Raw genomic sequence first — 25,355 nt, 5'->3', positions numbered from 1 at the left:
TCCTATCCCCTAGAGTCTGTAAATATGACCTTATTTGAAAAAAGGATCACTGCAGATGTAATCAATGATCTCAAGGTAAGATCATCCTGGATAATCTAATAGAACTTAAGTCCAGTAATAAATATCCTTATAAGAGACAGGAGAAGAAAAGACATAGGCACACAGAGGAGGTTGTGTGAAGATAGATGCAGAGATTTGAGTTTTGCAACTATAAGCTCAGGAATGCCTGGAACTACCAGAAGTCGGAAGAGGGAAGAAACATTGGGAGGGAGCATGGCTCTGCCTGTACCTTGATTTTGGACTTCTGGCTTCCAGAACTGTTAGAGAATAAATTTCTGTTGTTGTAAGCCATCAAGTTTGCAGTCATTTGTTAAGGCAGCTTTAATCAACTAATACAGTCCCAAAGGCAGGTGTGTTGATAGAAGTCAGTAAGCCAGATCGGGGAGAAACCTCAACTCTTAGGTCCAAGCCTGGGCTGCTGTAGGTATTCCAAAGTTAGCAGAAAGAAACACAAGCACAAAATGAAAACTTAAAGGCAGTTTCTGGTGGATAAAATGTGTGTGTGTGTGTGTGCGCGTGCGTGTGTGTGTGAATTTTTGTTGATTTATCAAATGTTTATTGAGTACTTTCTATTTGCCAACCCCTGTGTCAGGCACTATGTAAATGCACTAACACATTTGCACATAAATGCCTAAGCACAGATGTGCATGATTTAAATAAAATCATAAGAGATCAAACTAAATTATGAAGCAACTACAGAATTCCAATCAGTTTTTCCCAGAATGCTTGCCACATCCCTTCCAGCTCCTTAATAAATCTAGCAAAACCTCTTCTCTATTTTTTTTTTTTTTTTTTTGAGACAGAGTCTCGCTCTGTTGCCCAGGCTGGAGTGCAGTGGCCGGATCTCGCTCACTGCAAGCTCCGCCTCCTGGGTTCATGCCATTCTCCTGCCTCCGCCTCCCGAGCAGCTGGGACTACAGGCGCCCACCACCTCGCCCGGCTAGTTTTTTTGTATTTTTTAGTAGAGACGGGGTTTCACCGGGTTAGTTTTTTTGTATTTTTTAGTAAAGACGGGGTTTCACCGGGTTAGCAAGGATGGTCTGGATCTCCTGACCTCGTGATCCGCCCGTCTCGGCCTCCCAAAGTGCTGGGATTACAGGCTTGAGCCACCACGCCTGGCCCTCTATTATTTCTTAATGCCCTTTGTTAACTGCTGCTTGGTACTTTTCGTATTATATTGCAATGGAAGATTCTCTTACCTTCTCTTTTCCCCCATAAGGTAAACTCACTGAAGCTCAGTGAAGTCATGGATTGTCTTTGTAAATCTCTGTTTCTCCAGCACTAGATACATAAGTGCTGAAAGAATGAATTAAACCATTTTTTTAAAGAACAGAACCCATACAATATTTTGAGAAAAACAATCAAACTCAAACACAAACTCCTAGGTTCAAGTTATCCTCCTACCTCAACCTGTAAAGTAGCTGGTACTACAAGTGTACATTACCACACCCTACTTTGAAGATGTTCTTTTTTGTACACACACATAATAGAAAGCCTTACAATAATAAGCTTTCATTTCTTCATTCTGTTTTTATACTATAGCTGTCATTTGTTTTACTTTTATATATACATCATAAATTTTATACTACTTTTTGTTTAAAGACACAATTATCTTGTAAAGAGGTTTTTTTAAAATATGAAAATGGTATATATGTAATAGTGTTGTTACCATTTCTAGTGTTCTTCATTCTTGGATATAGATTCACATTTCCATCTGAAGGAAGTCCTTTTGTTTGAGGATTTCCTTTAACAGTTCTTGTGGTGTGGATTTATTGGGACCATGCATTCTTTTATCTTTTTTATGTCTGAAAAGGTATTTATTTCACCTTCACATTAAAAAGGTATTTTCATTTAGTATGCAGTTCTTGGATAACAGGATTTTTTTTTCTTTTCTTTTTTGGTGCCTTAAAGATGATGTTCCATTGTCTTCTTGCTTCCATTACTTCTGGCGGAAAATCTGCTGACCATAATTACCTTTGTTACTCTGTGTATAGCATGACATTTTCCCCTTATCTGAATGTTTTTTAGACTTTTCTTTATCGCTGGCTTTGGGCAATTTGATTATCAGGTGCTTTAATGTAGTTTTCTTCAAGTTTTTTTGTGGTTGGGTTTTTTGAGCTTTTTGAATTTGTGCATGTATATTTTTAAATCAATTTTGGAAAATTTCCAGCATTTAAAAAATAATACTTTAATATATTAAATATGTAATATAAGCATTGTAAATATTTAAATTTTTTTGGATTTTGGAAGAAAATTACTTTTTGGGACAACTATACATTATTAGGCCATTTGATTGATTCTTTTTTTTTCTTAATTCTCTTTCTCTGTGTTTCATTTTGAATGGTTTTTGTTGCTCTGTCTTTAAGCTCACTAATATTTTCTTCCACAATATCTAATCTTCTAAAATTAACCTTATTTACTGTATTTTGAAAATGTCTTCCTTATCTCTACTTTACATGGTAAACATATAGAATACAGCTTTTACTGTTGTTAAGAAAAACTCTAACAATTTTTCCTCTGTTCTCACACCAAAACAACAGTTAATACCAAAATACATTTTGGTATTTCTCTCCACTGGCAAGCAAGCAATCAAATCTGTAGCAGACACCAGCTAGGTGTTCTTCAATTGAATTCCATTACTGTCTCTTGGAGATAGCATCAGATCCAACAGTTTGAGGGCTCAGTCTCAACCCTCAACCCCACAATGTCAGTTGCAAGTCTGGGCCTCCAGAACTTCTGATCTACCAGCTTCAAGTTTGGGTTCTCATGACTCCCACTTTGGATTCCATTAATTTGCTAAAGGGGCTCAGAGATCTCAGGAAGACACATTCACCAAGTTTTTATAAAAGACATTTTAAAGGATACAAATAAACAGCTGGATGAAGAGATACATAGAGCCAGGTCCAGAAGAGTCCCAAGTGCAGAAGCCTCTGTCTCCCTGAAGTTGAGATGAGCCACCCTCTCAGCCTGTGGTTTTGTTCTTGTTTACCTTTCTGTCAGCCTTCATGAGTTCAGCTCTCCAGAAGCCCCATGAACCCTGTCCTCTTGGATCTTTTATGGAGACTTCATTGGGTAGGCATGATTGAAGCATGGCAAACCATGTCAAAATGTTACCGGACAAAAAGAGTGGGATCTACACCCAGCAAGGCCTATCTGTTCAGATTCTACTGGGCATCTCAGCAACATTTCTTTCTCCAGGATATGGGGCAGGACTCCCCCACTGGAATGAGGTGAAAGGAGGGCAGACGAGTATCAGAGAGAGAGAGAGAGAGAAAGAGTCTGTCTGTAACCTCTGTAGATCTGTTTGTAACAAGGGCTATGGGAGTTATGAGTCTGCAACCGTGGATGAAAACCTATATACATAGGAGTTATATGTATGAAATATTACAAATGTATTATTGTCTCTTAATTCTAACATTTAGAGTTAGTTTTTTAAATTGATTTTTCTCCTTTTTATTGATTACAGTCTCTTCTTTCCATGCCTGATAATTTTTCATTGAATGCTATTTACTGTGAATTTTACTTTGTTTGGTGCTGGATAATTTGTATTTCTATAAATATTCTTGAGATTTATTCTGCAATACAGTTAAATTGCTTAAAAACACTTATCCTTTTAAATCCTGCCTTTAAGATTTGTTAGGTGGGGTTGTAGCAGTGCTCAGTCTAGGACTCATTATTCCTTACCTGTGGAAGTCCTTCCTGAGTGTTCTGAAAATGCCCCCTGAACCATGACATTTTTGGCTGATGGGTACAGGTACTATCGTCCATCCTGTGTGAGCACAGGGCTTTGTTACTTCTTATCCTTTCTAGCTGTTCTTTGCCTTGAGTAGTTTTCTGGCACTTGTGTGCTAATCAGTGTTCTGCTATGTACTCGAAGGGGGCTTTCTGGATTTCTCTCTCTGTGAAGCTCCTTTTCTAGTACTCTGCTCTGAGAACTCTGCCCATCTTTTTCTTGCCTGATTCTCATCTCTGGAGTTAGCCGGGCTCTGCTTGGGTTACTCTCCTCTATTCCATGGCTGGGAGACACTTTCAAGGCAGTAAACTAGGACAATCATAGGGCTTATGCCATTTGTTTCATGTCCAGAGAAATCACTCTTTTATCCACTAATGTCTTGAAAACGAGTGAATCATAATTTTTCAGGTTTTTTTCTTTTAGTTGTTTCAGGCAGGATGATAAATCCAATTCCTGTTATTCCATATTGACTGGAAATGGAATTCTGAGACTGCCTTTTCAAATTTCATATGTCCCAGCCCCACTGCTAGAGTCTGATTCAGAATCTGTATTTTGCGAAAGCAGGGCATTCTGATATATACTCTTAGTTATGAACCAGGAGACTATACCTTTGCTCTTTAAAGGGTTGTTCAAGTACCAGCACTATCAGCATCACCTGGGAGCTTGCTAAATATACAGAATCTCAGGCCTCATCCCAGACCTACTGATTCAGAATCTGTATTTAAACAAGATCCTCAGGTGATTTATATGCACATTCAAATGTAAGAGGTGCCAGATCGGCCAATTTCAAAGTTCCCTTCCAATTCTACAGTTCTATGTGCCTGTGAAATGGATAGGAGAGCAAGATAGATTGTAGAAAAGTTATAGCATGTTAAAAACCTGAGATTCTAGGGTAAGTTTATTATATTTACTGCAAAAGACCTAAGAAAAGGAAAAAATAGGACAGTTAACAGGACAAAAAGGGCAACTAATTATTCCAATTACTAGAAAGTGCCTAGCAGGTCTTAGGTACTTAGTAAATCATTTTCTTGACTGACCGACTGACCAACAGATGACTGGTTAGATGCACTGTCAAAGTTGGCTTTGATAGGATTCTTACAGGGACAGTTTAGACACAGAGAGCTCAAAAGAGGCAGAATAATTTGGCTCAGAGGAAATAGTTCAGACTACTTAAGAAACATTAGCATTCAAGAGAGTTTGGTGAAAGAAGGTCCCAGAAAGTTCATTCTTTATAATTGAGGAAGTAACTAAGGGAATTGCAATTCCACGGTATTACAACCAAAGAGGAAGAGCTTGCTGTTGAGGAGGAAACAACAGGCAGCTTTGGAGAAAGTGACCATGCCAGCTCCAAATTTACAACAGCCTGATGTCCTTGTGTCAGGTTCTAACTGAGTGCAAGGGGAGTCGGTGGATGACTGGTAGGTAGCTGGAAAAACACTTGAATCATATATAGTTTCGATGTAGCTTTGTTCTGTCTCTGGATGCGAGCGAACCTAGGCACAAACAAGCCTGGGTGTGAACCATGGGCACAAGCTGTATGTACAGTGTTATCAGGGTAACTATACCTTTTACAGACAATAGTGGCTCTGAGCCAAGCACAGGCTCATGTGGGTGATCACCTAATGTGCCTCTCGTGGCATGGTTACATAATGAGTGGAGGTGTGTGCCTGCAATCCAAATTTGCTGAGTCATGCTGGACTGGATATTTGCTTCAGCCTGTTCTTGACCACAGAACATCTATTTTCCTTACATTCCACCCCCTAGGCCAACAGAGACATTAGCCTTGGACACACAGGTCTGACACATAGGCCTTATACATAAGCTGTAGGCACACAGGCCCTAGACACACAGGTCTGACACATAGGCCTTACATTTCACCCCCAAGGGAATGGGAGTGGAATGTAAGGCTGAGAGAGTTTTTCTAGTGGGAAAATGTACCCACAGAGAGGAACCCTGGACCCAGGGGCCACAGTAGTAATACAGGGGGCAACAACTCTAAGTTATAGCAGGTAACCACCCCATGGTGATGCTACCCCAATGTTGCTTTATACATTAAGCCAGGTTTTAATTTCCCTACCTTTGTGGGCCTTGGGGCAGGCAACAACATGTTACTGTTCATCCCCATACCTGGTCAGAGGAGGTCATCTTTCCTCCCATAGGTTTTGCCACATGGCTTGGCCCTACATGGGTCGGTGACCAACTAGCCACTTCTGTAACTTCTGTGTATTTAACCACAAGATTAAGCCTTGATAAACTGCCCAGCTATCGGTGCAGATTACTGTAGGTGTCACCTCCTTAGTGATCACTATTCACACTGTCCTGAGTTCAGCCCATTGGCAAATTTGCCCACACCTGCTTTCAAACCATATGGTGTCAATACTAACTTGGACTGCAACAGTGGTCCAGGCAGCAGTAGCACCCTGGCTAGACCCATCTGTAGACTATGACCCATCAGGAATGGCGGGGGTGCCTTAGGCCCCATGGCCTTATCTTGCATTGGGACTACAGGTCCTGAGATCTTTTGCAGCAATGCTGCTAAGGGACCTGTACTCAGAGTACTCCACTGCTCTAAGTAGGCACCCCACTTTGCTAAAGTGGATGTCTGTGCTGTCCCAATCCTGGGGGTCATTACCCGGGAACGCATCATTACCCATCCCACTGTCTGGTAAGTTATCTGCATGACAACTGCAGCCCGTGCTGTCACACTCTCACAAGTATGAAGGGCGGCATATACAGCTGCCAACTATTTCTCTATCGAGGAATACCAGAGCTCAGCTCCCTTCCATAGTTGGGACTAAAAGCCTACTGTTATTCTCAAGCACTCCATGCACTGCCACAGGCCCCAGCTGAAGCCATCTGTGGTCACATGCACAGCCAGCTCAAACGGGCACCTCTGGTCAAGTACCACAGGACTTGTGCCTGCCGAATAGCCCATTTCGCTGCCAGGAAGGCAGTCTCAGTCACATCATTCCAATCTCAGGCAACAGAAGTGTTGCCGCTTCTAAACCTGCAAGAGAATCAGAGGTTAACATAATATTATCAAGAAGACCATGACATATGGTAGGTCTATGCATATAGCCCTGTGACAACACTGTGAAAGTTCTTCCAAGACCAATCCCTGTGCCAGTGCTTTGGAATACATTATTTCTGCTTCTCAGGCAGCCAGTATCAATGATTCAATCTCTCTCCTCTATTTTCAATTGCTTTGTCTTAGCAGGATGCTCTCCATTTTCATTAACATATGCTTAAGTAGCTCTTAAGTATGTTTAGTACTTTCAAAAGAAAAGTTTCCCTTACCTCTCATCCTCTTCTAGATAGCACTCTGCTCAATCTTCCTTATTGCACCTGAACTTATCTGTTGTCACTGCCTCTATTTTTTTCCTTACCTCTTGTTTAGTCTTTACTCACTAAAAACTAGCTAATGTGCCATCACTCCAAGTTCATCAGTGATATTCATATTTCTAAATAAAATAAATATTTTCCTTTTTTAAAAAAATAATGTCTCAGAAGGATTTAATATTGTGACCCACTCCCTTCTTTAAATACTCTTTTTTTAGCCTTCTTAGAAACCAGAGTCTCTTGGTAGTTGTACTAATTCTTTGGTTTCTCTTTATCAATCTCCTTTACATGCCCATCTTTTTGTGTTCTCTTATGAACTAATAGAGTACCTGACGTGTTAGTCTTGTCTCTCACAGCTTTTCTCATTCCACACTCTCTCCCTGGGACATGTCATGGCTTCGGGTTCCTTACGTATGATCCCTGTGATAATTCCCAGCCTGGACTTCTTTGAATTCCAGACGGTCATATTCCATTGTCTACTTCACATATACTTTGGTGTCACAAAGCCACTCACATCAACACACTCAGAACTGGAATCATGCTTCTGTGCCAGCTAATACTTTCCCAGTGTTTCCTTTTTTCAGAGAATGACTTCACCTTTCTAGTCATATTGGGCAAAAACTCAGAATCTAGTCTTGATTCTTTTTCTTCTCAATAGAATCCATCACTAAGATCTATAAATGCAATACCTAAATAACTCTGCATTCATCCGTTTATATCCATCTTTCAGCCTCACTTTAGTCCAAGATATCATCTCATCTTGGCTGGATAACTACAACAGCCTGCTAACAGATCTCCCACTTTCTTTATTGCCCTCTTAAGATTTGTTCCTGCACTGCAATTGGGATGATCTTTCCAAATGGAATCTGATGGTATCATTTCCCTATTTAAAAATTTGGGCAGACACTCATTATGTTTAAGAAAGAGCCCATTCTTGTAATAGTCCACCAGGTCCTGTGGGACCTGGCCTGTGCCACCTCACCAGCGTCAATTCTGACGATTCCACTACCCCAAGTCAAATTGGTCAGCTTTCAGTTCCTCCTCGATGCCCTGCTCCTCACACTCACTACAGGACTTTAGTACAAGTTGCTTTTACAGTCAGAAAGGGCTTCCTTCCCTTTTTCTTACAAATTAGCCAAGGTGATTTTTAAAAATTAGTCTCACATTAGTATATTTCCATCCTTTGGATAACTTGTACCAATTCCTAATAACACATCCACTTTTAAAAACGTTATTAATATCTGTCTCCTTGACTGCAGCTTCATTTAATGAATAGGGCTTTCCTCTGCTTGTATGTCCCTGTATCCTTAAGGTCTAGTAGAATACTTGGGCCACAGTATGTAGTGAATAAATAGTTTTGAAATAAATCAATGTATGAATGGGCCTCAAAAATACTCTTTCCCATTCTCTACTTTGTACATGCTGTCCCTTCCCTCTGTAACAAAGTTCTGCCAGCTCTTCGTCTCTTGATCCAGGTTCATTGACAGCTTTCTACACATTCTTTTTTTTTTTTTTTTTAAATTTATTTATTATTATTATACTTTAAGTTGTAGGGTACATGTGCATAATGTGCAGGTTTGTTACATATGTATACTTGTGCCATGTTGGTCTGCTGCACCCATCAACTCGTCATTTACATCAGGTATAACTCCCAATGCAATCCCTCCCCCCGCCCCCCTCCCCATGATAGGCCCCGGTGTGTGATGTTCCCCTTCCTGAGTCCAAGTGATCTCATTGTTCAGTTCCCACCTATGAGTGAGAACATGCGGTGTTTGGTTTTCTGTTCTTGTGATAGTTTGCTAAGAATGATGGTTTCCAGCTGCATCCATGTCCCTACAAAGGACACAAACTCATCCTTTTTTATGGCTGCATAGTATTCCATGGTGTATATGTGCCACATTTTCTTAATCCAATCTGTCACTGATGGACATTTGGGTTGATTCCAAGTCTTTGCTATTGTGAATAGTGCTGCAATAAACATACGTATGCATGTGTCTCTATAGCAGCATAATTTATAATCCTTTGGGTATATCCCCAGTAATGGGATGGCTGGGTCATATGGTACATCTAGTTCTAGATCCTTGAGGAATCGCCATACTGTTTTCCATAATGGTTGAACTAGTTTACAATCCCACCAACAGTGTAAAAGTGTTCCTATTTCTCCACATCCTCTCCAGCACCTGTTGTTTCCTGACTTTTTAATGATTGCCATTCTAACTGGTGTGAGATGGTATCTCATTGTGGTTTTGATTTGCATTTCTCTGATGGCCAGTGATGATGAGCATTTTTTCATGTGTCTGTTGGCTGTATGCATGTCTTCTTTTGAGAAATGTCTGTTCATATCCTTTGCCCACTTTTTGATGGGGTTGTTTATTTTTTTCTTGTAAATTTGTTTGAGTTCTTTGTAGGTTCTGGATATTAGCCCTTTGTCAGATGAGTAGATTGCAAAAATTTTCTCCCATTCTGTAGGTTGCCTGTTCACTCTGATGGTAGTTTCTTTTGCTGTGCAGAAGCTCTTTAGTTTAATTAGATCCCATTTGTCAATTTTGGTTTTTGTTGCCTTTGCTTTTGGTGTTTTAGACATGAAGTCCTTGCCTATGCCTATGTCCTGAATGGTATTGCCTAGGTTTTCTTCTAGGGTTTTTGTGGTTTTAGGTCTAACATTTAAGTCTCTAATTCATCTTGAATTAACTTACGTATAAGGAGTAAGGAAAGGATCCAGTTTCAGCTTTCTACTTATGGCTAGCCAATTTTCCCAGCACCATTTATTAAATAGGGAATCCTTTCCCCATTTCTTGTTTCTCTCAGGTTTGTCAAAGATCAGATGGCTGTAGATGTGTGGTATTATTTCTGAGGACTCTGTTCTGTTCCATTGGTCTATATCTCTGTTTTGGTACCAGTACCATGCTGTTTTGGTTACTGTAGCCTTGTAGTATAGTTTGAAGTCAGGTAGCGTGATGCCTCCAGCTTTGTTCTTTTGACTTAGGATTGTCTTGGAGATGCGGGCTCTTTTTTGGTTCCATATGAACTTTAAAGCAGTTTTTTCCAATTCTGTGAAGAAACTCATTGGTAGCTTGATGGGGATGGCATTGAATCTATAAATTACCTTGGGCAGTATGGCCATTTTCACGATATTGATTCTTCCTATCCATGAGCATGGTATGTTCTTCCATTTGTTTGTGTCCTCTTTTATTTCACTGAGCAGTGGTTTGTAGTTCTCCTTGAAGAGGTCCTTTACATCCCTTGTAAGTTGGATTCCTAGGTATTTTATTCTCTTTGAAGCAATTGTGAATGGAAGTTCATTCATGATTTGGCTCTCTGTTTGTCTGTTACTAGTGTATAAGAATGCTTGTGATTTTTGCACATTAATTTTGTATCCTGAGACTTTGCTGAAGTTGCTTATCAGCTTAAGGAGATTTTGGGCTGAGACAATGGGGTTTTCTAAATATACAATCATGTCATCTGCAAACAGGGACAATTTGACTTCTTCTTTTCCTAACTGAATACCCCTGATTTCTTTCTCTTGCCTAATTGCCCTAGCCAGAACTTCCAACACTATGTTGAATAGGAGTGGTGAGAGAGGGCATCCCTGTCTTGTGCCAGTTTTCAAAGGGAATTTTTCCAGTTTTTGCCCATTCAGTATGATATTGGCTGTGGGTTTGTCATACATAGCTCTTATTATTTTGAGGTACGTTCCATCAATACCGAATTTATTGAGCGTTTTTAGCATGAAGGGCTGTTGAATTTTGTCAAAAGCCTTTTCTGCATCTATTGAAATAATCATGTGGTTCTTGTCTTTGGTTCTGTTTATATGCTGGATTATGTTTATTGATTTGCGAATGTTGAACCAGCCTTGCATCCCAGGGATGAAGCCCACTTGATCATGGTGGATAAGCTTTTTGATGTGTTGTTGAATCCGGTTTGCCAGTATTTTATTGAGGATTTTTGCATCGATGTTCATCAGGGATATTGGTCTAAAATTCTCTTTTTTTGTTGTGTCTCTGCCAGGCTTTGGTATCAGGATGATGTTGGCCTCATAAAATGAGTTAGGGAGGATTCCCTCTTTTTCTATTGATTGGAATAGTTTCAGAAGGAATGGTACCAACTCCTCCTTATACCTCTGGTAGAATTCAGCTGTGAATCCATCTGGTCCTGGACTTTTTTTGGTTGGTAGGCTATTAATTNNAGTCTGATGGGCTTCCCTTTGTGGGTAACCCGACCTTTCTCTCTGGCTGCCCTTAAGATTTTTTCCTTCATTTCAACTTTGGTGAATCTGGCAATTATGTGTCTTGGAGTTGCTCTTCTCGAGGAGTATCTTTGTGGCGTTCTCTGTATTTCCTGGATTTGAATGTTGGCCTGCCCTACTAGGTTGGGGAAGTTCTCCTGGATGATATCCTGAAGAGTGTTTTCCAACTTGGTTCCATTTTCTCCCTCACTTTCAGGCACCCCAATCAGACGTAGATTTGGTCTTTTTACATAATCCCATACTTCTTGCAGGCTTTGTTCATTTCTTTTTCTTCTTTTTTCTTTTGGTTTCTCTTCTCGCTTCATTTCATTCATTTGATCCTCAATCGCTGATACTCTTTCTTCCAGTTGATCGAGTCGGTTACTGAAGCTTGTGCATTTGTCACGTATTTCTCGTGTCATGGTTTTCATCTCTTTCATTTCGTTTAAGACCTTCTCTGCATTAATTACTCTAGCCGTCAATTCTTCCACTTTTTTTTCAAGATTTTTAGTTTCTTTGCGCTGGGTACGTAATTCCTCCTTTAGCTCTGAGAAATTTGATGGACTGAAGCCTTCTTCTCTCATCTCGTCAAAGTCATTCTCCGTCCAGCTTTGATCCGTTGCTGGCGATGAGCTGCGCTCCTTTGCCGGGGGAGATGTGCTCTTATTTTTTGAATTTCCAGCTTTTCTGCCCTGCTTTTTCCCCATCTTTGTGGTTTTATCTTCCTCTGGTCTTTGATGATGGTGATGTACTGATGGGGTTTTGGTGTAGGTGTCCTTCCTGTTTGATAGTTTTCCTTCTAACAGTCAGGACCCTCAGCTGTAGGTCTGTTGGAGATTGCTTGAGGTCCACTCCAGACCCTGTTTGCCTGGGTATCAGCAGCAGAGGCTGCAGAAGATAGAATATTTCTGAACAGCGAGTGTACCTGTCTGATTCTTGCTTTGGAAGCTTCCTCTCAGGGGTGTACTCCACCCTGTGAGGTGTGGGGTGTCAGACTGCCCCTAGTGGGGGATGTCTCCCAGTTAGGCTACTCAGGGGTCAGGGACCCACTTGAGCAGGCAGTCTGTCCCTTCTCAGATCTCAACCTCCGTGTTGGGAGATCCACTGCTCTCTTCAAAGCTGTCAGACAGAGTCGTTTGCGTCTGCAGAGGCTTCTGCTGCTTTTTTTTTGTTGTTGTTGTTGTTGTTGTTGTTGTGTAGCTGTGCGCTGTCCCCAGAGGTGGAGTCTACAGAGACAGGCAGGTTTCCTTGAGCTGCTGTGAGCTCCACCCAGTTGGAGCTTCCCAGCAGCTTTGTTTACCTACTTAAGCCTCAGCAATGGCGGGCGCCCCTCCCCCAGCCTCGCTGCTGCCTTGCCGGTAGATCACAGACTGCTGTGCTAGCAATGAGGGAGGCTCAGTAGGCGTGGGACCCTCCCGGCCAGGTGTGGGATATGATCTCCTGGTGTGCCTGTTTGCTTAAAGTGCAATATTGGGGTGGGAGTTACCCGATTTTCCAGGTGTTGTGTGTCTCAGTTCCCCTGGCTAGGAAAAGGGATTCCCTTCCCCCTTGCGCTTCCCAGGTGAGGCGATGCCTCGCCCTGCTTCAGCTCTCGCTGGTCGGGCTGCAGCAGCTGACCAGCACCGATCGTCCGGCACTCCCCAGTGAGATGAACCCAGTACCTCAGTTGAAAATGCAGAAATCACCGGTCTTCTGTGTCGCTCGCGCTGGGAGTTGGAGACTGGAGCTGTTCCTATTCGGCCATCTTGCTCCGCTCCCCCCCTACACATTCTTAAAGACTCAACCTTGTCCTTCTATCAGAAATGTTCCCTAATTTACACTCCCAAAGGAGTTAGATGCTCCCATTTTTGTGTTCTCTATGTGTTTCTTTAGTCAGCACTTCTTACACTGCTAGTGAAGGTTTTTGTTTGTACATCCATTTTCTTACATACTCCAATACTTAAGACATAGGGACAATGTCTTAGATCAGTGCCTGAAAGTATTCAGGACTCAGTACATGTTTACTGAATCAATCAGTGGTAGGTTCTAAAGAACCCATTCAAATGAGATAGAGTCCCTTGTCATCCTTCACTACTCCATGGGGATCCTTTTTGAAACTGTATTTGGTGGAAGAAGACAGTGTTACTCAGTTAAAAGAATATGAGTCTTTAACTTATATCAGTGTGCATAAATATCATGTGCTTCTGCTAGGCTTGCCATGTAAAGCAAAGGGGAGTTAGGAGAGCATCTCTGTTCTTTAAGTAGTTTCATGTTTCTAGGCATATGATTTCCCACGATATTGAAAGGGCTTTTCAATGTGTTTTTGGCTTATAATTGGTGATCTATCAGAAATCAAAGAGAACACAAAACAGACCAGAAATCTGGGGGGGTGTGATAGGCAAATATTTTCCCACTCTTTAGAAAGAAAGAGTCCAGCACTACAAAATGTCAAGCATGACATCAATTGTATGCAAAATTCTGAAATGGATTATTATCTCATGGTTTGTAGGCCATTTGCGAGGGCAGTAACTAGCATTAATTCCCCAAGGACAAGTCATGCTATCATAGTTTCTTTTATCAGATAGTTAGGGCTAATAGATTATACTAAGAAGGCAAATGCTTTAGATAAGGTATATCTGAATTTCAGAAAAGTCTTTGATTACATTTTTCCTGATATGTTTTTGTCCAGACTGACCTAGGTGATGGTATACATAGGTGAATTTATCATTGACTTAGTGCCATTGCCCATGGAACATTGACTAATGGATCAATGCTGATGAGACAGACTTTTGGCAGCTTAACACATATCCATTCCTTGTCTTGTTCTGGTTAACATTTTACTAAAGTGTAAATAAAAATATAAAATACATTATTATCTATAGATAACAAATTCTGGTAGGAAGGACATAGTTTGTGAGCTATCAGGATGAGAATTCAAAATAATTTTTAGGCCAAAAATAATGAATTAAAACAATAGTATGAGGATTTTTCCCATATACATATTATCTCATTTAATCATCATAGTAGGGTATTAATATGACTAATAACCCTTATTTATTGTATGCCCTGAATGTGCTAGATGCTTACCTTTGCCTTCCAAATTTTTTTTTTTTTGAGACAGAGTTTTGCTCCTGTTGCCCAGGCTGGAGTGCAATGGTGCGATCTCGGCTCACTGCAACCTCTGCCTCCCGGGTTCAAGAGATTCTCCTGCCTCAGCCTCCCGAGTAGCTGGGACTACAAGTGTGCACCACCACGCCTGGCTAATTTTGTATTTTTAGTGGAGAGGGAGTTTCTCCATGTTGGTCAGGCTGGTTTCGATCTCCCGATCTCAGGTGATCTGCCCACCTCAGCCTCCCAAAGTCTGGGATTGCAGGCATGAGCCACTGCCCCTGGCCTCCAAATAATTTTATATATATATATATATATAATTTTTTTATATATAATATTTATATATATAATATATATATAAATTTATATATACAAATATATATACAAATATATATATAATATTATATATATAAATATATATATAATATTATATATATAAAATATTTCTTCTTCAGAAAAGGAAACTGAAGGTAAAATAAATTGCATACCTTCTATGAGGTTGTACAGGTAATTCTGGAGCTGGGATTTACAAATAGGTCAATCTGACACTCAAACTGAAAACCCTCTTTCTTATACCCTACTTGTTTTTCAGATGAAATGTATCAGAGAAGTATAAATTCTGCCCTGAAATTCAGAACTTAGTTGTATAAGAACAAAGTGGAGAAGATTTAGTTTAACAGTGGTTCATGTGAAAAGGTATGAAGTGTTTTGTTTGCCTGTAAGCATCTTATGAATTATCCGGGTGAGTCCCTGACGTCCCTCCAAATGAATGCAATCTTGGATTATAGAACAGAGTACAGAACAAAGAAGGGCAAGAATCACACTGTGCCCCACCATGAGTGAAGTATGGTGCTTGCTTCCGAGGCACTCATCCTAAAAGAGCACTGTCTATTTGAACAAGCCCGGAATAATTTGACCATAATGATGAAGACAGGTCATATGCATAATAGTTGGTTGAAGGAGCTACAATGTAGAAAGCATGCTACCTTTAGCTATATATAGTTAACATTTGTTCATGCATATTATGAGCCAGACACTATTTTTACTATTTTACAGCTTTAATTAATATAATTCTCAAGATAATCTTATTAAATAGGTGCTGCTATTATTACTTCTATTTACAGATGAGGAAATTGAGGTGCAGAGAGGCCATATAAACTTTCCCAAGGTCACATAGTCAAAAAGTCTGGCTCCTATTTTCAATTGGAACAAGAAATTAGAGGAGGAATTACATACAATATTTAGCTAGAAATGTTTTAAAAAATCAAACAAGAAAGGCTGCTCTAGAAGAGTACACTTTGATTCCCAGAAACCTAGTAATTTACATTATTTCAAAAGGCCTTGCTGAGTTATCTATTTCCTGATGCTTTCAATTAGGTATATTTTTGGAGGGATTCTATAGCATTGAAGAGGAAGAATAATATGATTTACATGTTTTCTTCCAACTCAATGAGCCTATCAGTGTCAGCATAGTCCCATATGATGGGTTGAAGTGACAGCACTCATCCTCCCAGAATCTTGAAGTTTATGTAGAAAAATCTAGATTAACTGGAACTTGATTTCAAGAACCCTAAACTAATCAAAATGTGTTGCTGCCTTCTGCTTTTAGAGGTGATTTTTACAAGTTTTTAAATATTAATCAATCCCTTCATCCATGAGTACATACACTTAGATAACAAAGATTTATTGAGCTTCTACTGTATGTAACACTATGCCTGATTTCATCTTTGGCTGTCTATTGTTAGCTCCATTTAATGATGAGAACATTTAGGCTCAAAAATTTAAGAAATTTGTCCAAATCCCCATAGGTAGGAAGGTACAGGAAAAGGCTTGGAACACAGGTTTGTCAAACTATGCTTTTCCCAGTGTACTCTACTCCTTCAGCAAGAAAACCAAGTAGATCCAATTTCACAAGTAATTTCAATAAAAGGGTTCTACTTATTTCTTGGGTCATTAGCTCAACAAACATCACCAGTTCTCCTTTCGCTTAGGGCTGGTATAGTGTTTGTTGATGAAGAATACAAAGGTTAAAAAAGAGACCAGGCAAAAAACATTGTTCTATCTTGGAGAGGGTTCAGTGCTGGGTGGAGAGACATCTGAAAACAGATCATTACGATCAAGTGAGAGAAGCTGAAAGTTAAATTGCCTAGAATGTGCATTCTTCTGATCTTCCTGTTAATTGAAATTTTACATCATCAACATCCAGATTGATGAAACAAATGTTTAAGCATGAACGCTGTGCCAGGTATGATGCTAGGCATCATGGAAATGGAGGAGAAAGTACTAGGTATGATTTCTGCACTCATGAAGGGTCTAGTTAGCTTGGATGCCTGAGGTCTGGCCTGGTTCTTGAGACTTCCGATAGGAAACTAGTGAAATCGTACAGTTTCATCTTACCTAGAAGTTAGTTAGAAGTCAGCCGGTAAGATAAAACTGGGATGTAACAAAAATTACTGTTTAAAATAGCTACATTGGGCATGATATGCTGGCCATGATGAGTGCACAATGAATATCTGATGACAGTGGGGTTGAAAGAACACCTCAGCTGCAGGCATGATTTTCTGTTTCAGAGCAGTGGATCTCTACTTCAATTGCACATTAGGATTACCTGGGGAGAGACTGGGCGCAGTGCCTCGTGCCTGTAATCCTAGCACTTTGGGAGGCTGAGGTGGGCGGATTGCCTGAGCTCAGGGGTTTGAGACCAGCCCGGGCAACGTGGTGAAACCCCATCTCTAATATACAAAAAATTAGACACATGGGGTGGCACGCGCCTGTAGTCCCAGCTACATGGGAGGCTGAGGCACAAGAATTGCTTGAACCTGGGAGGTAGAGGTTGCAGTGAGCCGAGATTGTGCCACTGCACTCCAGCCTGGGGGAAATTTTTAAAATCTGATGCCCAGGGCTTCACCCAAGATCAATTCAATCAGAAATCTGGGAGAAGGATGGGCCCCAAACAAGTATTTTTAAAAATGTTGATTTCCAACATGATTCTTATTTGCAATAAGGGTTAATTAAGAACCTCTTACCAGTAGAAAACAGACCTGTAAATATTTATAGCACTAGGCATTACACAAGTCACACCTGTGGCTATTGTAAGCACTTTATTTTGCTCAATTTCAAACTCTCAGAGATGGTGAGGCACAATCAGAAATCAGAGATGATGGAAAATGTTGGAAATAGCTCTGCAACTAGCAGGCAAGCTGGTTCTGCAGTGTCGGCTCATTTTAATGTCAGCTGTGTTTAGAGAAGACCATCTTACTGGTTCACAGAGCACTCCCTTGTGGCTAAATTATTATGGGCCAACACTGATTCTTGTTTGCAAGCTTCGGCAACAAACACACAGGTGCGTGCGCGCGCGCGCACACACACACACACACACACACACACACACACATACTCTTCTTCTCAGGATAAAATATTTTAAAACGCTGACTTTAAGATTTCAACAAAACATTTAAGTATTTTTCTTATATATAAACAGTTCTTTCCAGAAAGAAAATCATAGCCATATGACCAACAAGAGGCTGCATGGATCACTGAGAAAACCGTGAGTGTCCACCCATGCTCTGTGGGTTGTGGTTGAAGATGACTCTTTGGACCTTAGATTCTTCATGTGTCAAATGAATCAATGGGACTCTCTGACTGTATTATACTAATGTTCTATAATCTATGATTCAGTTTTCTAGAGGATTCAGCCAAGCTGGGGATTCCCTTTATTTATCTAGTAGATTAAGCACTTCAGACTCTTAAAGAGGTAGAAGGAAATGGTTCGAGATGAGCAAAGTGGTTTTGTTTGTTTTCCTTCCTCAACCCCCTTCCTGCATCATTGAGCTGGGTCCAACAGTTGCTAAGAAAAAAGTGAAATGTTCCAAACTGGGGGACTTTTTGGACATAGATTCTGAAACTTCAGTTGTGATGCTGGCTGGACAAAGTGGTTGGCTTTCTTTGTGGGCAATGGCAGAAGAGAAGAGAAAGATCTGCTTTTCATATGTCAGAACTAATCATGAAATAAGTGGGCCTACAGACTAATCTAATCATGCTTTTGTTTATTCACCTCATATAAAAGTCTCTTTAGAATGCATTTGAACACAATATATAATAATAATACTATAACATACATTGTGAGAAACGTTTGAAAACGATCAAATGTTCACCTGAAACAATGCAGTGTTCATAGACACACAAACCCATTGGTCATGCACATTTGTGCCATTTTCTGTAATTATTGAGTCACAATGCTGAACTGAAAGCATGAAACATATTTTACAAACTGAAACTGACATCAGTAAGAGGCCTAACAAGTGTTATCAGAAGAGGCTTCACATTTGCATAATTTGCTACATCAGTTCACATTTTATTATAAAAATTCACATTGTTTTATTGTTTTCTTTTGTAATGAATTGGAACACGACATTCCTGCTTAATGGCAGGCAGGAGGCTAGCTCTTCAAAGTCAGTAGTTTGGGAGCATTCAGAAGAATCATCTGTGAGCAAATGTAGTGTTGCTTTTTGAACCAAAGCCACAATGATAGTAGGACTCAGTTATAACCCAACTTATGCCCACACAGATTTGGATAGAACCTGGGTAAAAACTACATCCCATTGCCCCCTGCCCCTATCAAGCTATACAAAAGTAAAAGCTCAGTATAAACCATTTAGCATCTAATGTGAGAATCTCGTTTCCAAAACTGGTTCATAAAGGGGTTGTGCAGAAGTAGCAACTCAGGCAGGGAAAGGGCAGACCCTGTGAACAAAAGCCCACCCCTGTCCTCTCTGCCAAGGGGGCCGTATGTCTCTCCTAAGTGATGTTTGGGTTATATAATACACAATACAAAACATTACAAGAAAAAGTCGTAACTCTTAGGCAGAGTTTTCTACACAAATTTAACACCACCATTGGCAGGCAATGTTAGATATATAAATTAATAACTTACAAAACATTACATTATATACATTAAGTAATAAATACACGGTTATAAACAGGAATGGAGGTGTTAGCGCAGAAGGCAGTGCAAGAGAAGGACGGCAGCATTACATTGAAAACAGCGTAACTGGGTGAAAAGAGGAGGTAGGGAACAGGGCCAGGGACTGTACAACTCCTGTCAGGGGCAGGGTCCAAGACACAGCAGGGCACACTGCTTAGTGCTATGCACACTCTTATGGTGAACGACACCACTGCTCCTTTCTACCCCCTAATTTGTTAAATTTTATTCTGTTTACAGCAAAAAGTTAAACTCCAGAGGAGAAAAAGTATTGTTGAAGGCAAGTAAACAGAGAGAAGTTAGGAGTGGCTGTGGAGTTGGATTGGACAACAGGGGAAGGAAGTAAAATGTGGTTAGAAGTGTATCCTTTCTGTCTGTTTGCAAAAGTAACTGTAGTAAAGTGAAGGATATTGCCCAAGAAAGAAGGAAGACTATTTTCTTTCCCTTTTCCAGAAAGAGTCAAAAAAGTTTGTCAACTTTGAAAGCTTGTCTGTGTAGAAGTTGATACTAAACTCTAGGTATTCAACAGGCATTTTAAAGACATGAAAATGTTTTACAAAAAAGGCACACAGGTTGGCAGACAAAGGGACAAGTGAGCAGATTCATAAATGAAGTTATTAGTCAGTGAGTTCAGTCACTATCGGGGATAAGTTCCCGAAACTTAGTGCAGAACGATCTCTCAGTTTTGTGTCTTCCATTTCCAAGCCATGTGTCTTGATCAGAACCGGCCACCAGCAACAGCTTCAGCCCTCTCCACCAAGCTTGCCAGCAAGGCAAGTCAACCGTGGGATTTCCTGAGCTGCTCTTTGCTTCCTGATCTTGCATTCTGACTCCAAACTCAAGTAACTGAAAGGCCAGGTGGCCCTTGTCCTGTGCAGGTCTTGGCCCCCATGGTGGGCTGGCCCTACCACATAGCTGGCATGCTCATCAAGGGGAGAATGTTCATCTCCACAGGGAGAGGGGGATTATGTATCAACTGGGGACTTGTCTTCTGTTGCAATGTCTATGTCAGTCTCTCCCAGGGAATCTCTGTTTTCTGGATCAATCACGCAAAGCGTCTTTGTGCTGCTGAAATAGCTGTGTCCCTCTCCCTCCTTCTCAGGTCCTTCAGAATCTTCCTCATCGAGAGTCAGTTCAAACTGAAACTTCTCCATCAGACCCTGGCAGTCCCTGTTCTGCTCGTCCAGTGGTGGTGAGGGACTTTGAGGTATCATGCTCTGATACCAGTTCCTGTTATCTTCTAAGGTATCGAGAATGTCCTGAGCATCAGGCTGTACCAAATCTGCCCAGGTCTCCCACAATGGATGGACAATGTAGTCGATGAAACCAACCTGGAGAAAAATAAGATTACACATCTGTTATTGTGATGGTGCTTGAAAAGTAAACACAGTGTCCTGGTTTCCATGCAAAGAAAGAACATGAATAACCAGAAAGATCAATCATAATGGATTCCATGATTTGGGCACTCACTATATGGTGGGTCTTACACTGAATGCAATTGATGTATTCTCTCTTAATCCTGAAAAGTAAGTATTGCTGTATATTATTTAGAAAGGCAGAAACTACGACTTACTGAGATTAAATATCTTGTCAGAGGTCACATAACTAGTGAGTGGTGGAGCTGGGACTCAGCCCCAGCTTTGTCTGATCCCAAAACCTGTGTTCATCTCACCACAACAGACTGCATTTCCTTTTACGTGCGCCAGATAAGAAGTCTGGATGGAATCCTCGTGTTTTCCAGGGACCCAAAGACAAAGCACGACTCTGTCACTACTTGGATTCTGTGAGTCATTTTCTGAAGAAGGCAGGCCCAGGTCTCACGTGTTTTGACTCAATATTTTTTCCTTGCTAACTTTAAAATATGTTGCTATTCCAAAGTGATGAGGATCTGGCTCCTGACTACTCTGAATTTCTCAAGTTCTGTGGAATGCTTTTGGCTGGTAGAGGAGTTTGATGAAACACGTGAAAATACTTTAAGCCCTGAAAGAAACACATATTCCCTCGATGGACATTCATGCAATTGTTTTGGATCTATAGAGCACACAGTCATTTCCATCAAGAGAAAGAAGGGAAAATAAAAAACAATTAAGCAGTTCCTTTTGCTGGTGTTCCTGTGATTAAATACCAGGCTTATGGCTCTGTTATGGTTTACTCAGGGGCTATGCATCCTGCATGAGCTAGCAGTGTGGCCTTACGCTGGCCTCCTCATTGTTGGACAAACAGGAAACACTGGGGGTGGGGACAAGTAGAGAGAAAGAATAGGCACTAGCTGAATGAGAGAAGGGAATTCCCCTGCCATGGTCTGGGGAGCTAGAGAGATGCTAGGTTGGGATTTAGGGGTAGATGGGCAAAGGGCACCCACCCATGGGACATTATATAGGTCTCTTTCCACACTACTGGAAACTTCCCTTTATTAATATGTTGGTATTTGGCCAGTCATTCAATACATCCAAGTTGTACTGTACACAAGAACTTTGGTCATATGTGACTCTTTCATATATAAAATATATATATATGATGTCTGTGTGTGTGTATATATATATATATATATATTTTTTTTCTTATTCTTCTTCTTTCTGGTGCTTTCCTAGCCTTAAAAAGCAAGATTCACAGCAAAATCAGGGCATCTCTGATCTACACTGGTTATAAAAACTCAATCATACATGATTCAGATATTTCTCTCACTTCCACCCCCTCCTTTTCCCTCCCTTTTACTTCTTTACTTAATGAATGTTACAGACTATTTTCAAGGTGTTTTCCAGGGACCCAAAATAACAAGCTCAAGGTAATGGAGAAAATTGAATAAGCTGAACACAGCGCAGTCATTTCCTTTCTTCACTTGTTTTGCTTCTGCTAAGAAATGCTGAGAATTTTTTTGCAAGGTAGCTGCTATTTATTCCCTAGATCACAGGACGAGAGAGCTGTATGAATCCTGAGAGCACCCAGTAAAGAGCTTTACTGGTGGGCCAATCAGACAGTGTTCAGCAGAGCCCATCGGTGGGAAACACCAGAGTGGATAACGATGTTATGGCAACAGGAAGACCTGTCCCTAAGATGGAGAGTGAAGAGCTTTGGATGAGAGAGCTGCTGTAGTGGACCAAGAGGACAGTTTTGAACCTGACATGCTGGAGAAATATCTGCTTTATCTATTTTGCAAGGCTGTTTGGGGGTCCAAGTAAGATAATATATGGAAAATGTGTGAAATGCTGCACAGATCATATAAATATAAAACATCACTGCTATTAATAAAATGGTGTTATTCCTCCTTACTGATTCATATCTTGTTCCACTTAAGCCTTTGGGCTATTTGAATTGACCCTCATTAACAATGTTAACTTGCATTTTTACAGCATATTAGACTTCAGATCACTTTCACAGATTTTTTTTTTTTTTTTTGAAATGAAGTCTTGCTCTGTTGCCTAGGCTGGAATGCAGTGGCACAATCTCAGCTCACTACAACCTCTGCCTCCTGGGTTCAAGTGATTTTCCTGCCTCAGCTTCCCGAGTAGGTGGGACTACAGGCACACACCACCATGCCCGGCCAATTTTTTGTGTGTTTTTGGTAGAGACAAGGTTTCACTGTGTTGGCCAGGCTGGTCTTGAACTCCTGACCTCAGGTGATCCGCCCACCTCAGCCTCCCGTAGTCCTGGATTATAGGTGTGAGCCACTGTGTCCAGCCCTTTCACAGATTTTTAAAACTCATTTAGTTGAGTTTCTTTAAGAAGCAACAAAATAAAAATTGCAAAGGAACTGTACATTAATATTACAAGTATATGCAAATTTGGGGTTTCCAGGTAGTAGGGAAAGAGGATAAATACTGAAAATAAACAATCCAAATGTTTTTGGGATAAAGATCTTGGACAGTCTATGAACTAATTCTCAATCTCAGCTACTTGGCTCAGCCCATTCGTTTTCTTGAAAAAACTCTGTGTAGATACTGATACTGTCCATTGCTGCATATTCTGCAGCTATTGGCATCTAGACATTTCTGTATTCACCTCCACCAGACTATTGTCCCCTATCCTAAGCACACACAGAATGTGAAGCTTTGGACACAACTGGAAAATGTCAGCATGTTCTCAAAAGCACAGAAGCATCCCGGGAGGGAACACAAGACAGGGCTTTGACTATACGTTAAAAGAGACTGCCTCTGGTGATGGTTGCAGTGGGCTGATTAAGGACGAAGATAAAAACAGAGGACTGGAAGCAAGGGTGAGGAGCAGAGCTCTTGAATGAAGACAGAGCAAGGAGAAATCCAGAGGGATGGGATGGAGCAGATACCAGTGTTCAGATCATTCAGCTGGATTTGCAAACATCAGAGACAACTATCTAAATGATTTAGGGACACGTAATCCAAATTTTGATGGGTTTCTGATGACTACTTATCCCCACCCTGTGAAACTGAGTGTAATGGAGAAGTCACATGAGTCCTGACTATAATGGAACAAAATGCGTAACTGTCTCCTTCTCGTCTCATATATACATATTCTATTGGAAAAATGGAATTAAATAGAACCCTCCAGCTCTACAATCAGCAGAGCTCACAAATACTTTGAAAATATCATATTAGATACCTGGGATTTTTCCACAGAAGCTGTGTGTTTATCACACATTGGGCTAATTTCCATTCCCCTCTCCCGCTCTTTGTCTCCCTGCTGGAAAAATTCCTCCATGATGCGGTCTGTCCATTGCCGATACAATTCCAAGGACTTGGTGGGGTTGCTCAGGTCTGCACAGTGCACCATGTTGCGAAGGACCTGAAATCATCAATTTTTAGAAATCCCATAAAATTAGGTGTAAATACTGCCAGAACATCTCATCCTTCTCATACTAGTACGCTTGGTACTAAACCCTAGAACATTTTAATTGCATTATAATTATGACATATGCACCAAAAAAAAAAAAAAAAATGGAATTACAATGGTGCTAGCCTGGGTCAGTTATTTACCTTTACAGAGTCCCAAAGGGGAAAATGTGTGTCTTCTTAGACTGACAGTCATTGAATTTAAAAATTGGAAGGAACATTAGAGGTCAGATGCTGCTATCATTTCCTTTTCTCAGTTTGAAAAGAATGCAAAGAATTACTCCAAGTAGATAACTTCATATTTTCCACTTGTGGAAAGAGGAGAACAGCTGATGGCAATTTGTATATCCAAAACAAACCTAACAAACTTCAAGTCAATGGGATTTAAATCCAAACACAAGCTTTTGGAACCAACAGTCACGTATGCCCTATTACAAATAGATTTTGCAATTTATTTATAGACCTAATAAGCAATTCCACAAATAGGGATTTTTTTCTCTCATAAATTAGAGGATAATAAACTTGAATGTCCATTTTCCTTAGCTTGTTCTTAAGCCCTAAGCTATAGTAGTAGCCTAGGATATACCAAAAACTGCATTTATCTTTGTTTTCTTTTTCTAATTGTTGTTCAGCTTAGTTTGGTGTGGTTTTGTGTTAAATCAAAGACTTTCATCAAATACCTGAATGCGATCAGTATAGTTGTCTAGGAGAAGAACGCCTGAACTTGTAACTTTCTTCGTTTCTACCATTGTCTTCAGGTCTGCCAGCAGGCTCATATGTTTAGACATATCAGTTGCTAACACCTTGGGTAAAAAGAAAATGAAAACTTTTAATAAATTCAGTCGATCAGAGAGAATGGCAGTAAGTGAGGAACGTAGAGAGGCTCAAGTCTTACCATGTCAATAACCATCTTCCTGAGTGTCTGACGCTGCTTCTTCGTGAGATTCATGAAGATGTCACAGTGTTCTTCTTGCAGCAGTTTGAAACCCACAGCAAGGTGATGATTTTCCAACACAGATTCATCATTATACATCAAAGCAAGTTCTGAATCTAAAAAATCAGACCAAATGATGACTTAATTAAAAAGGGATATGATTTGAATGTTGGCATTATCTCAAAGTGAAA

The 25,355-nt window shown here is 40.4% G+C and overlaps 1 protein-coding gene across 6 annotated transcripts in view; it reads right to left on the bottom strand.

Annotated features, from left to right (window-relative positions):
- Positions 1–18,475: 18,475 nt before the first annotated feature.
- PDE4B (phosphodiesterase 4B) overlaps positions 18,476–25,355 on the bottom strand; it is a 586,012-nt gene continuing 579,132 nt past the window's right edge. For all 6 annotated transcript variants that reach the window (XM_025388136.1, XM_025388172.1, XM_025388145.1 and 3 more), the window contains 4 exons: positions 25,126–25,280; positions 24,911–25,033; positions 24,001–24,183; positions 18,476–20,756 (listed from right to left, as the gene is read on the bottom strand). In XM_025388136.1, the coding sequence (XP_025243921.1) occupies positions 20,391–20,756; positions 24,001–24,183; positions 24,911–25,033; positions 25,126–25,280 (827 nt within the window). In that variant the 3' untranslated portion in view covers positions 18,476–20,390. The remainder of the gene's footprint in view (positions 20,757–24,000; positions 24,184–24,910; positions 25,034–25,125; positions 25,281–25,355) is intronic.

This window comes from Theropithecus gelada, chromosome 1 (assembly GCF_003255815.1).
Source record: "Theropithecus gelada isolate Dixy chromosome 1, Tgel_1.0, whole genome shotgun sequence".
Classification (NCBI taxonomy): Eukaryota; Metazoa; Chordata; class Mammalia; order Primates; family Cercopithecidae; genus Theropithecus; species Theropithecus gelada.
The sequence above is the reverse complement of the archived record's forward strand: the minus strand, read 5'-3'. Positions and strand labels throughout refer to the sequence as shown.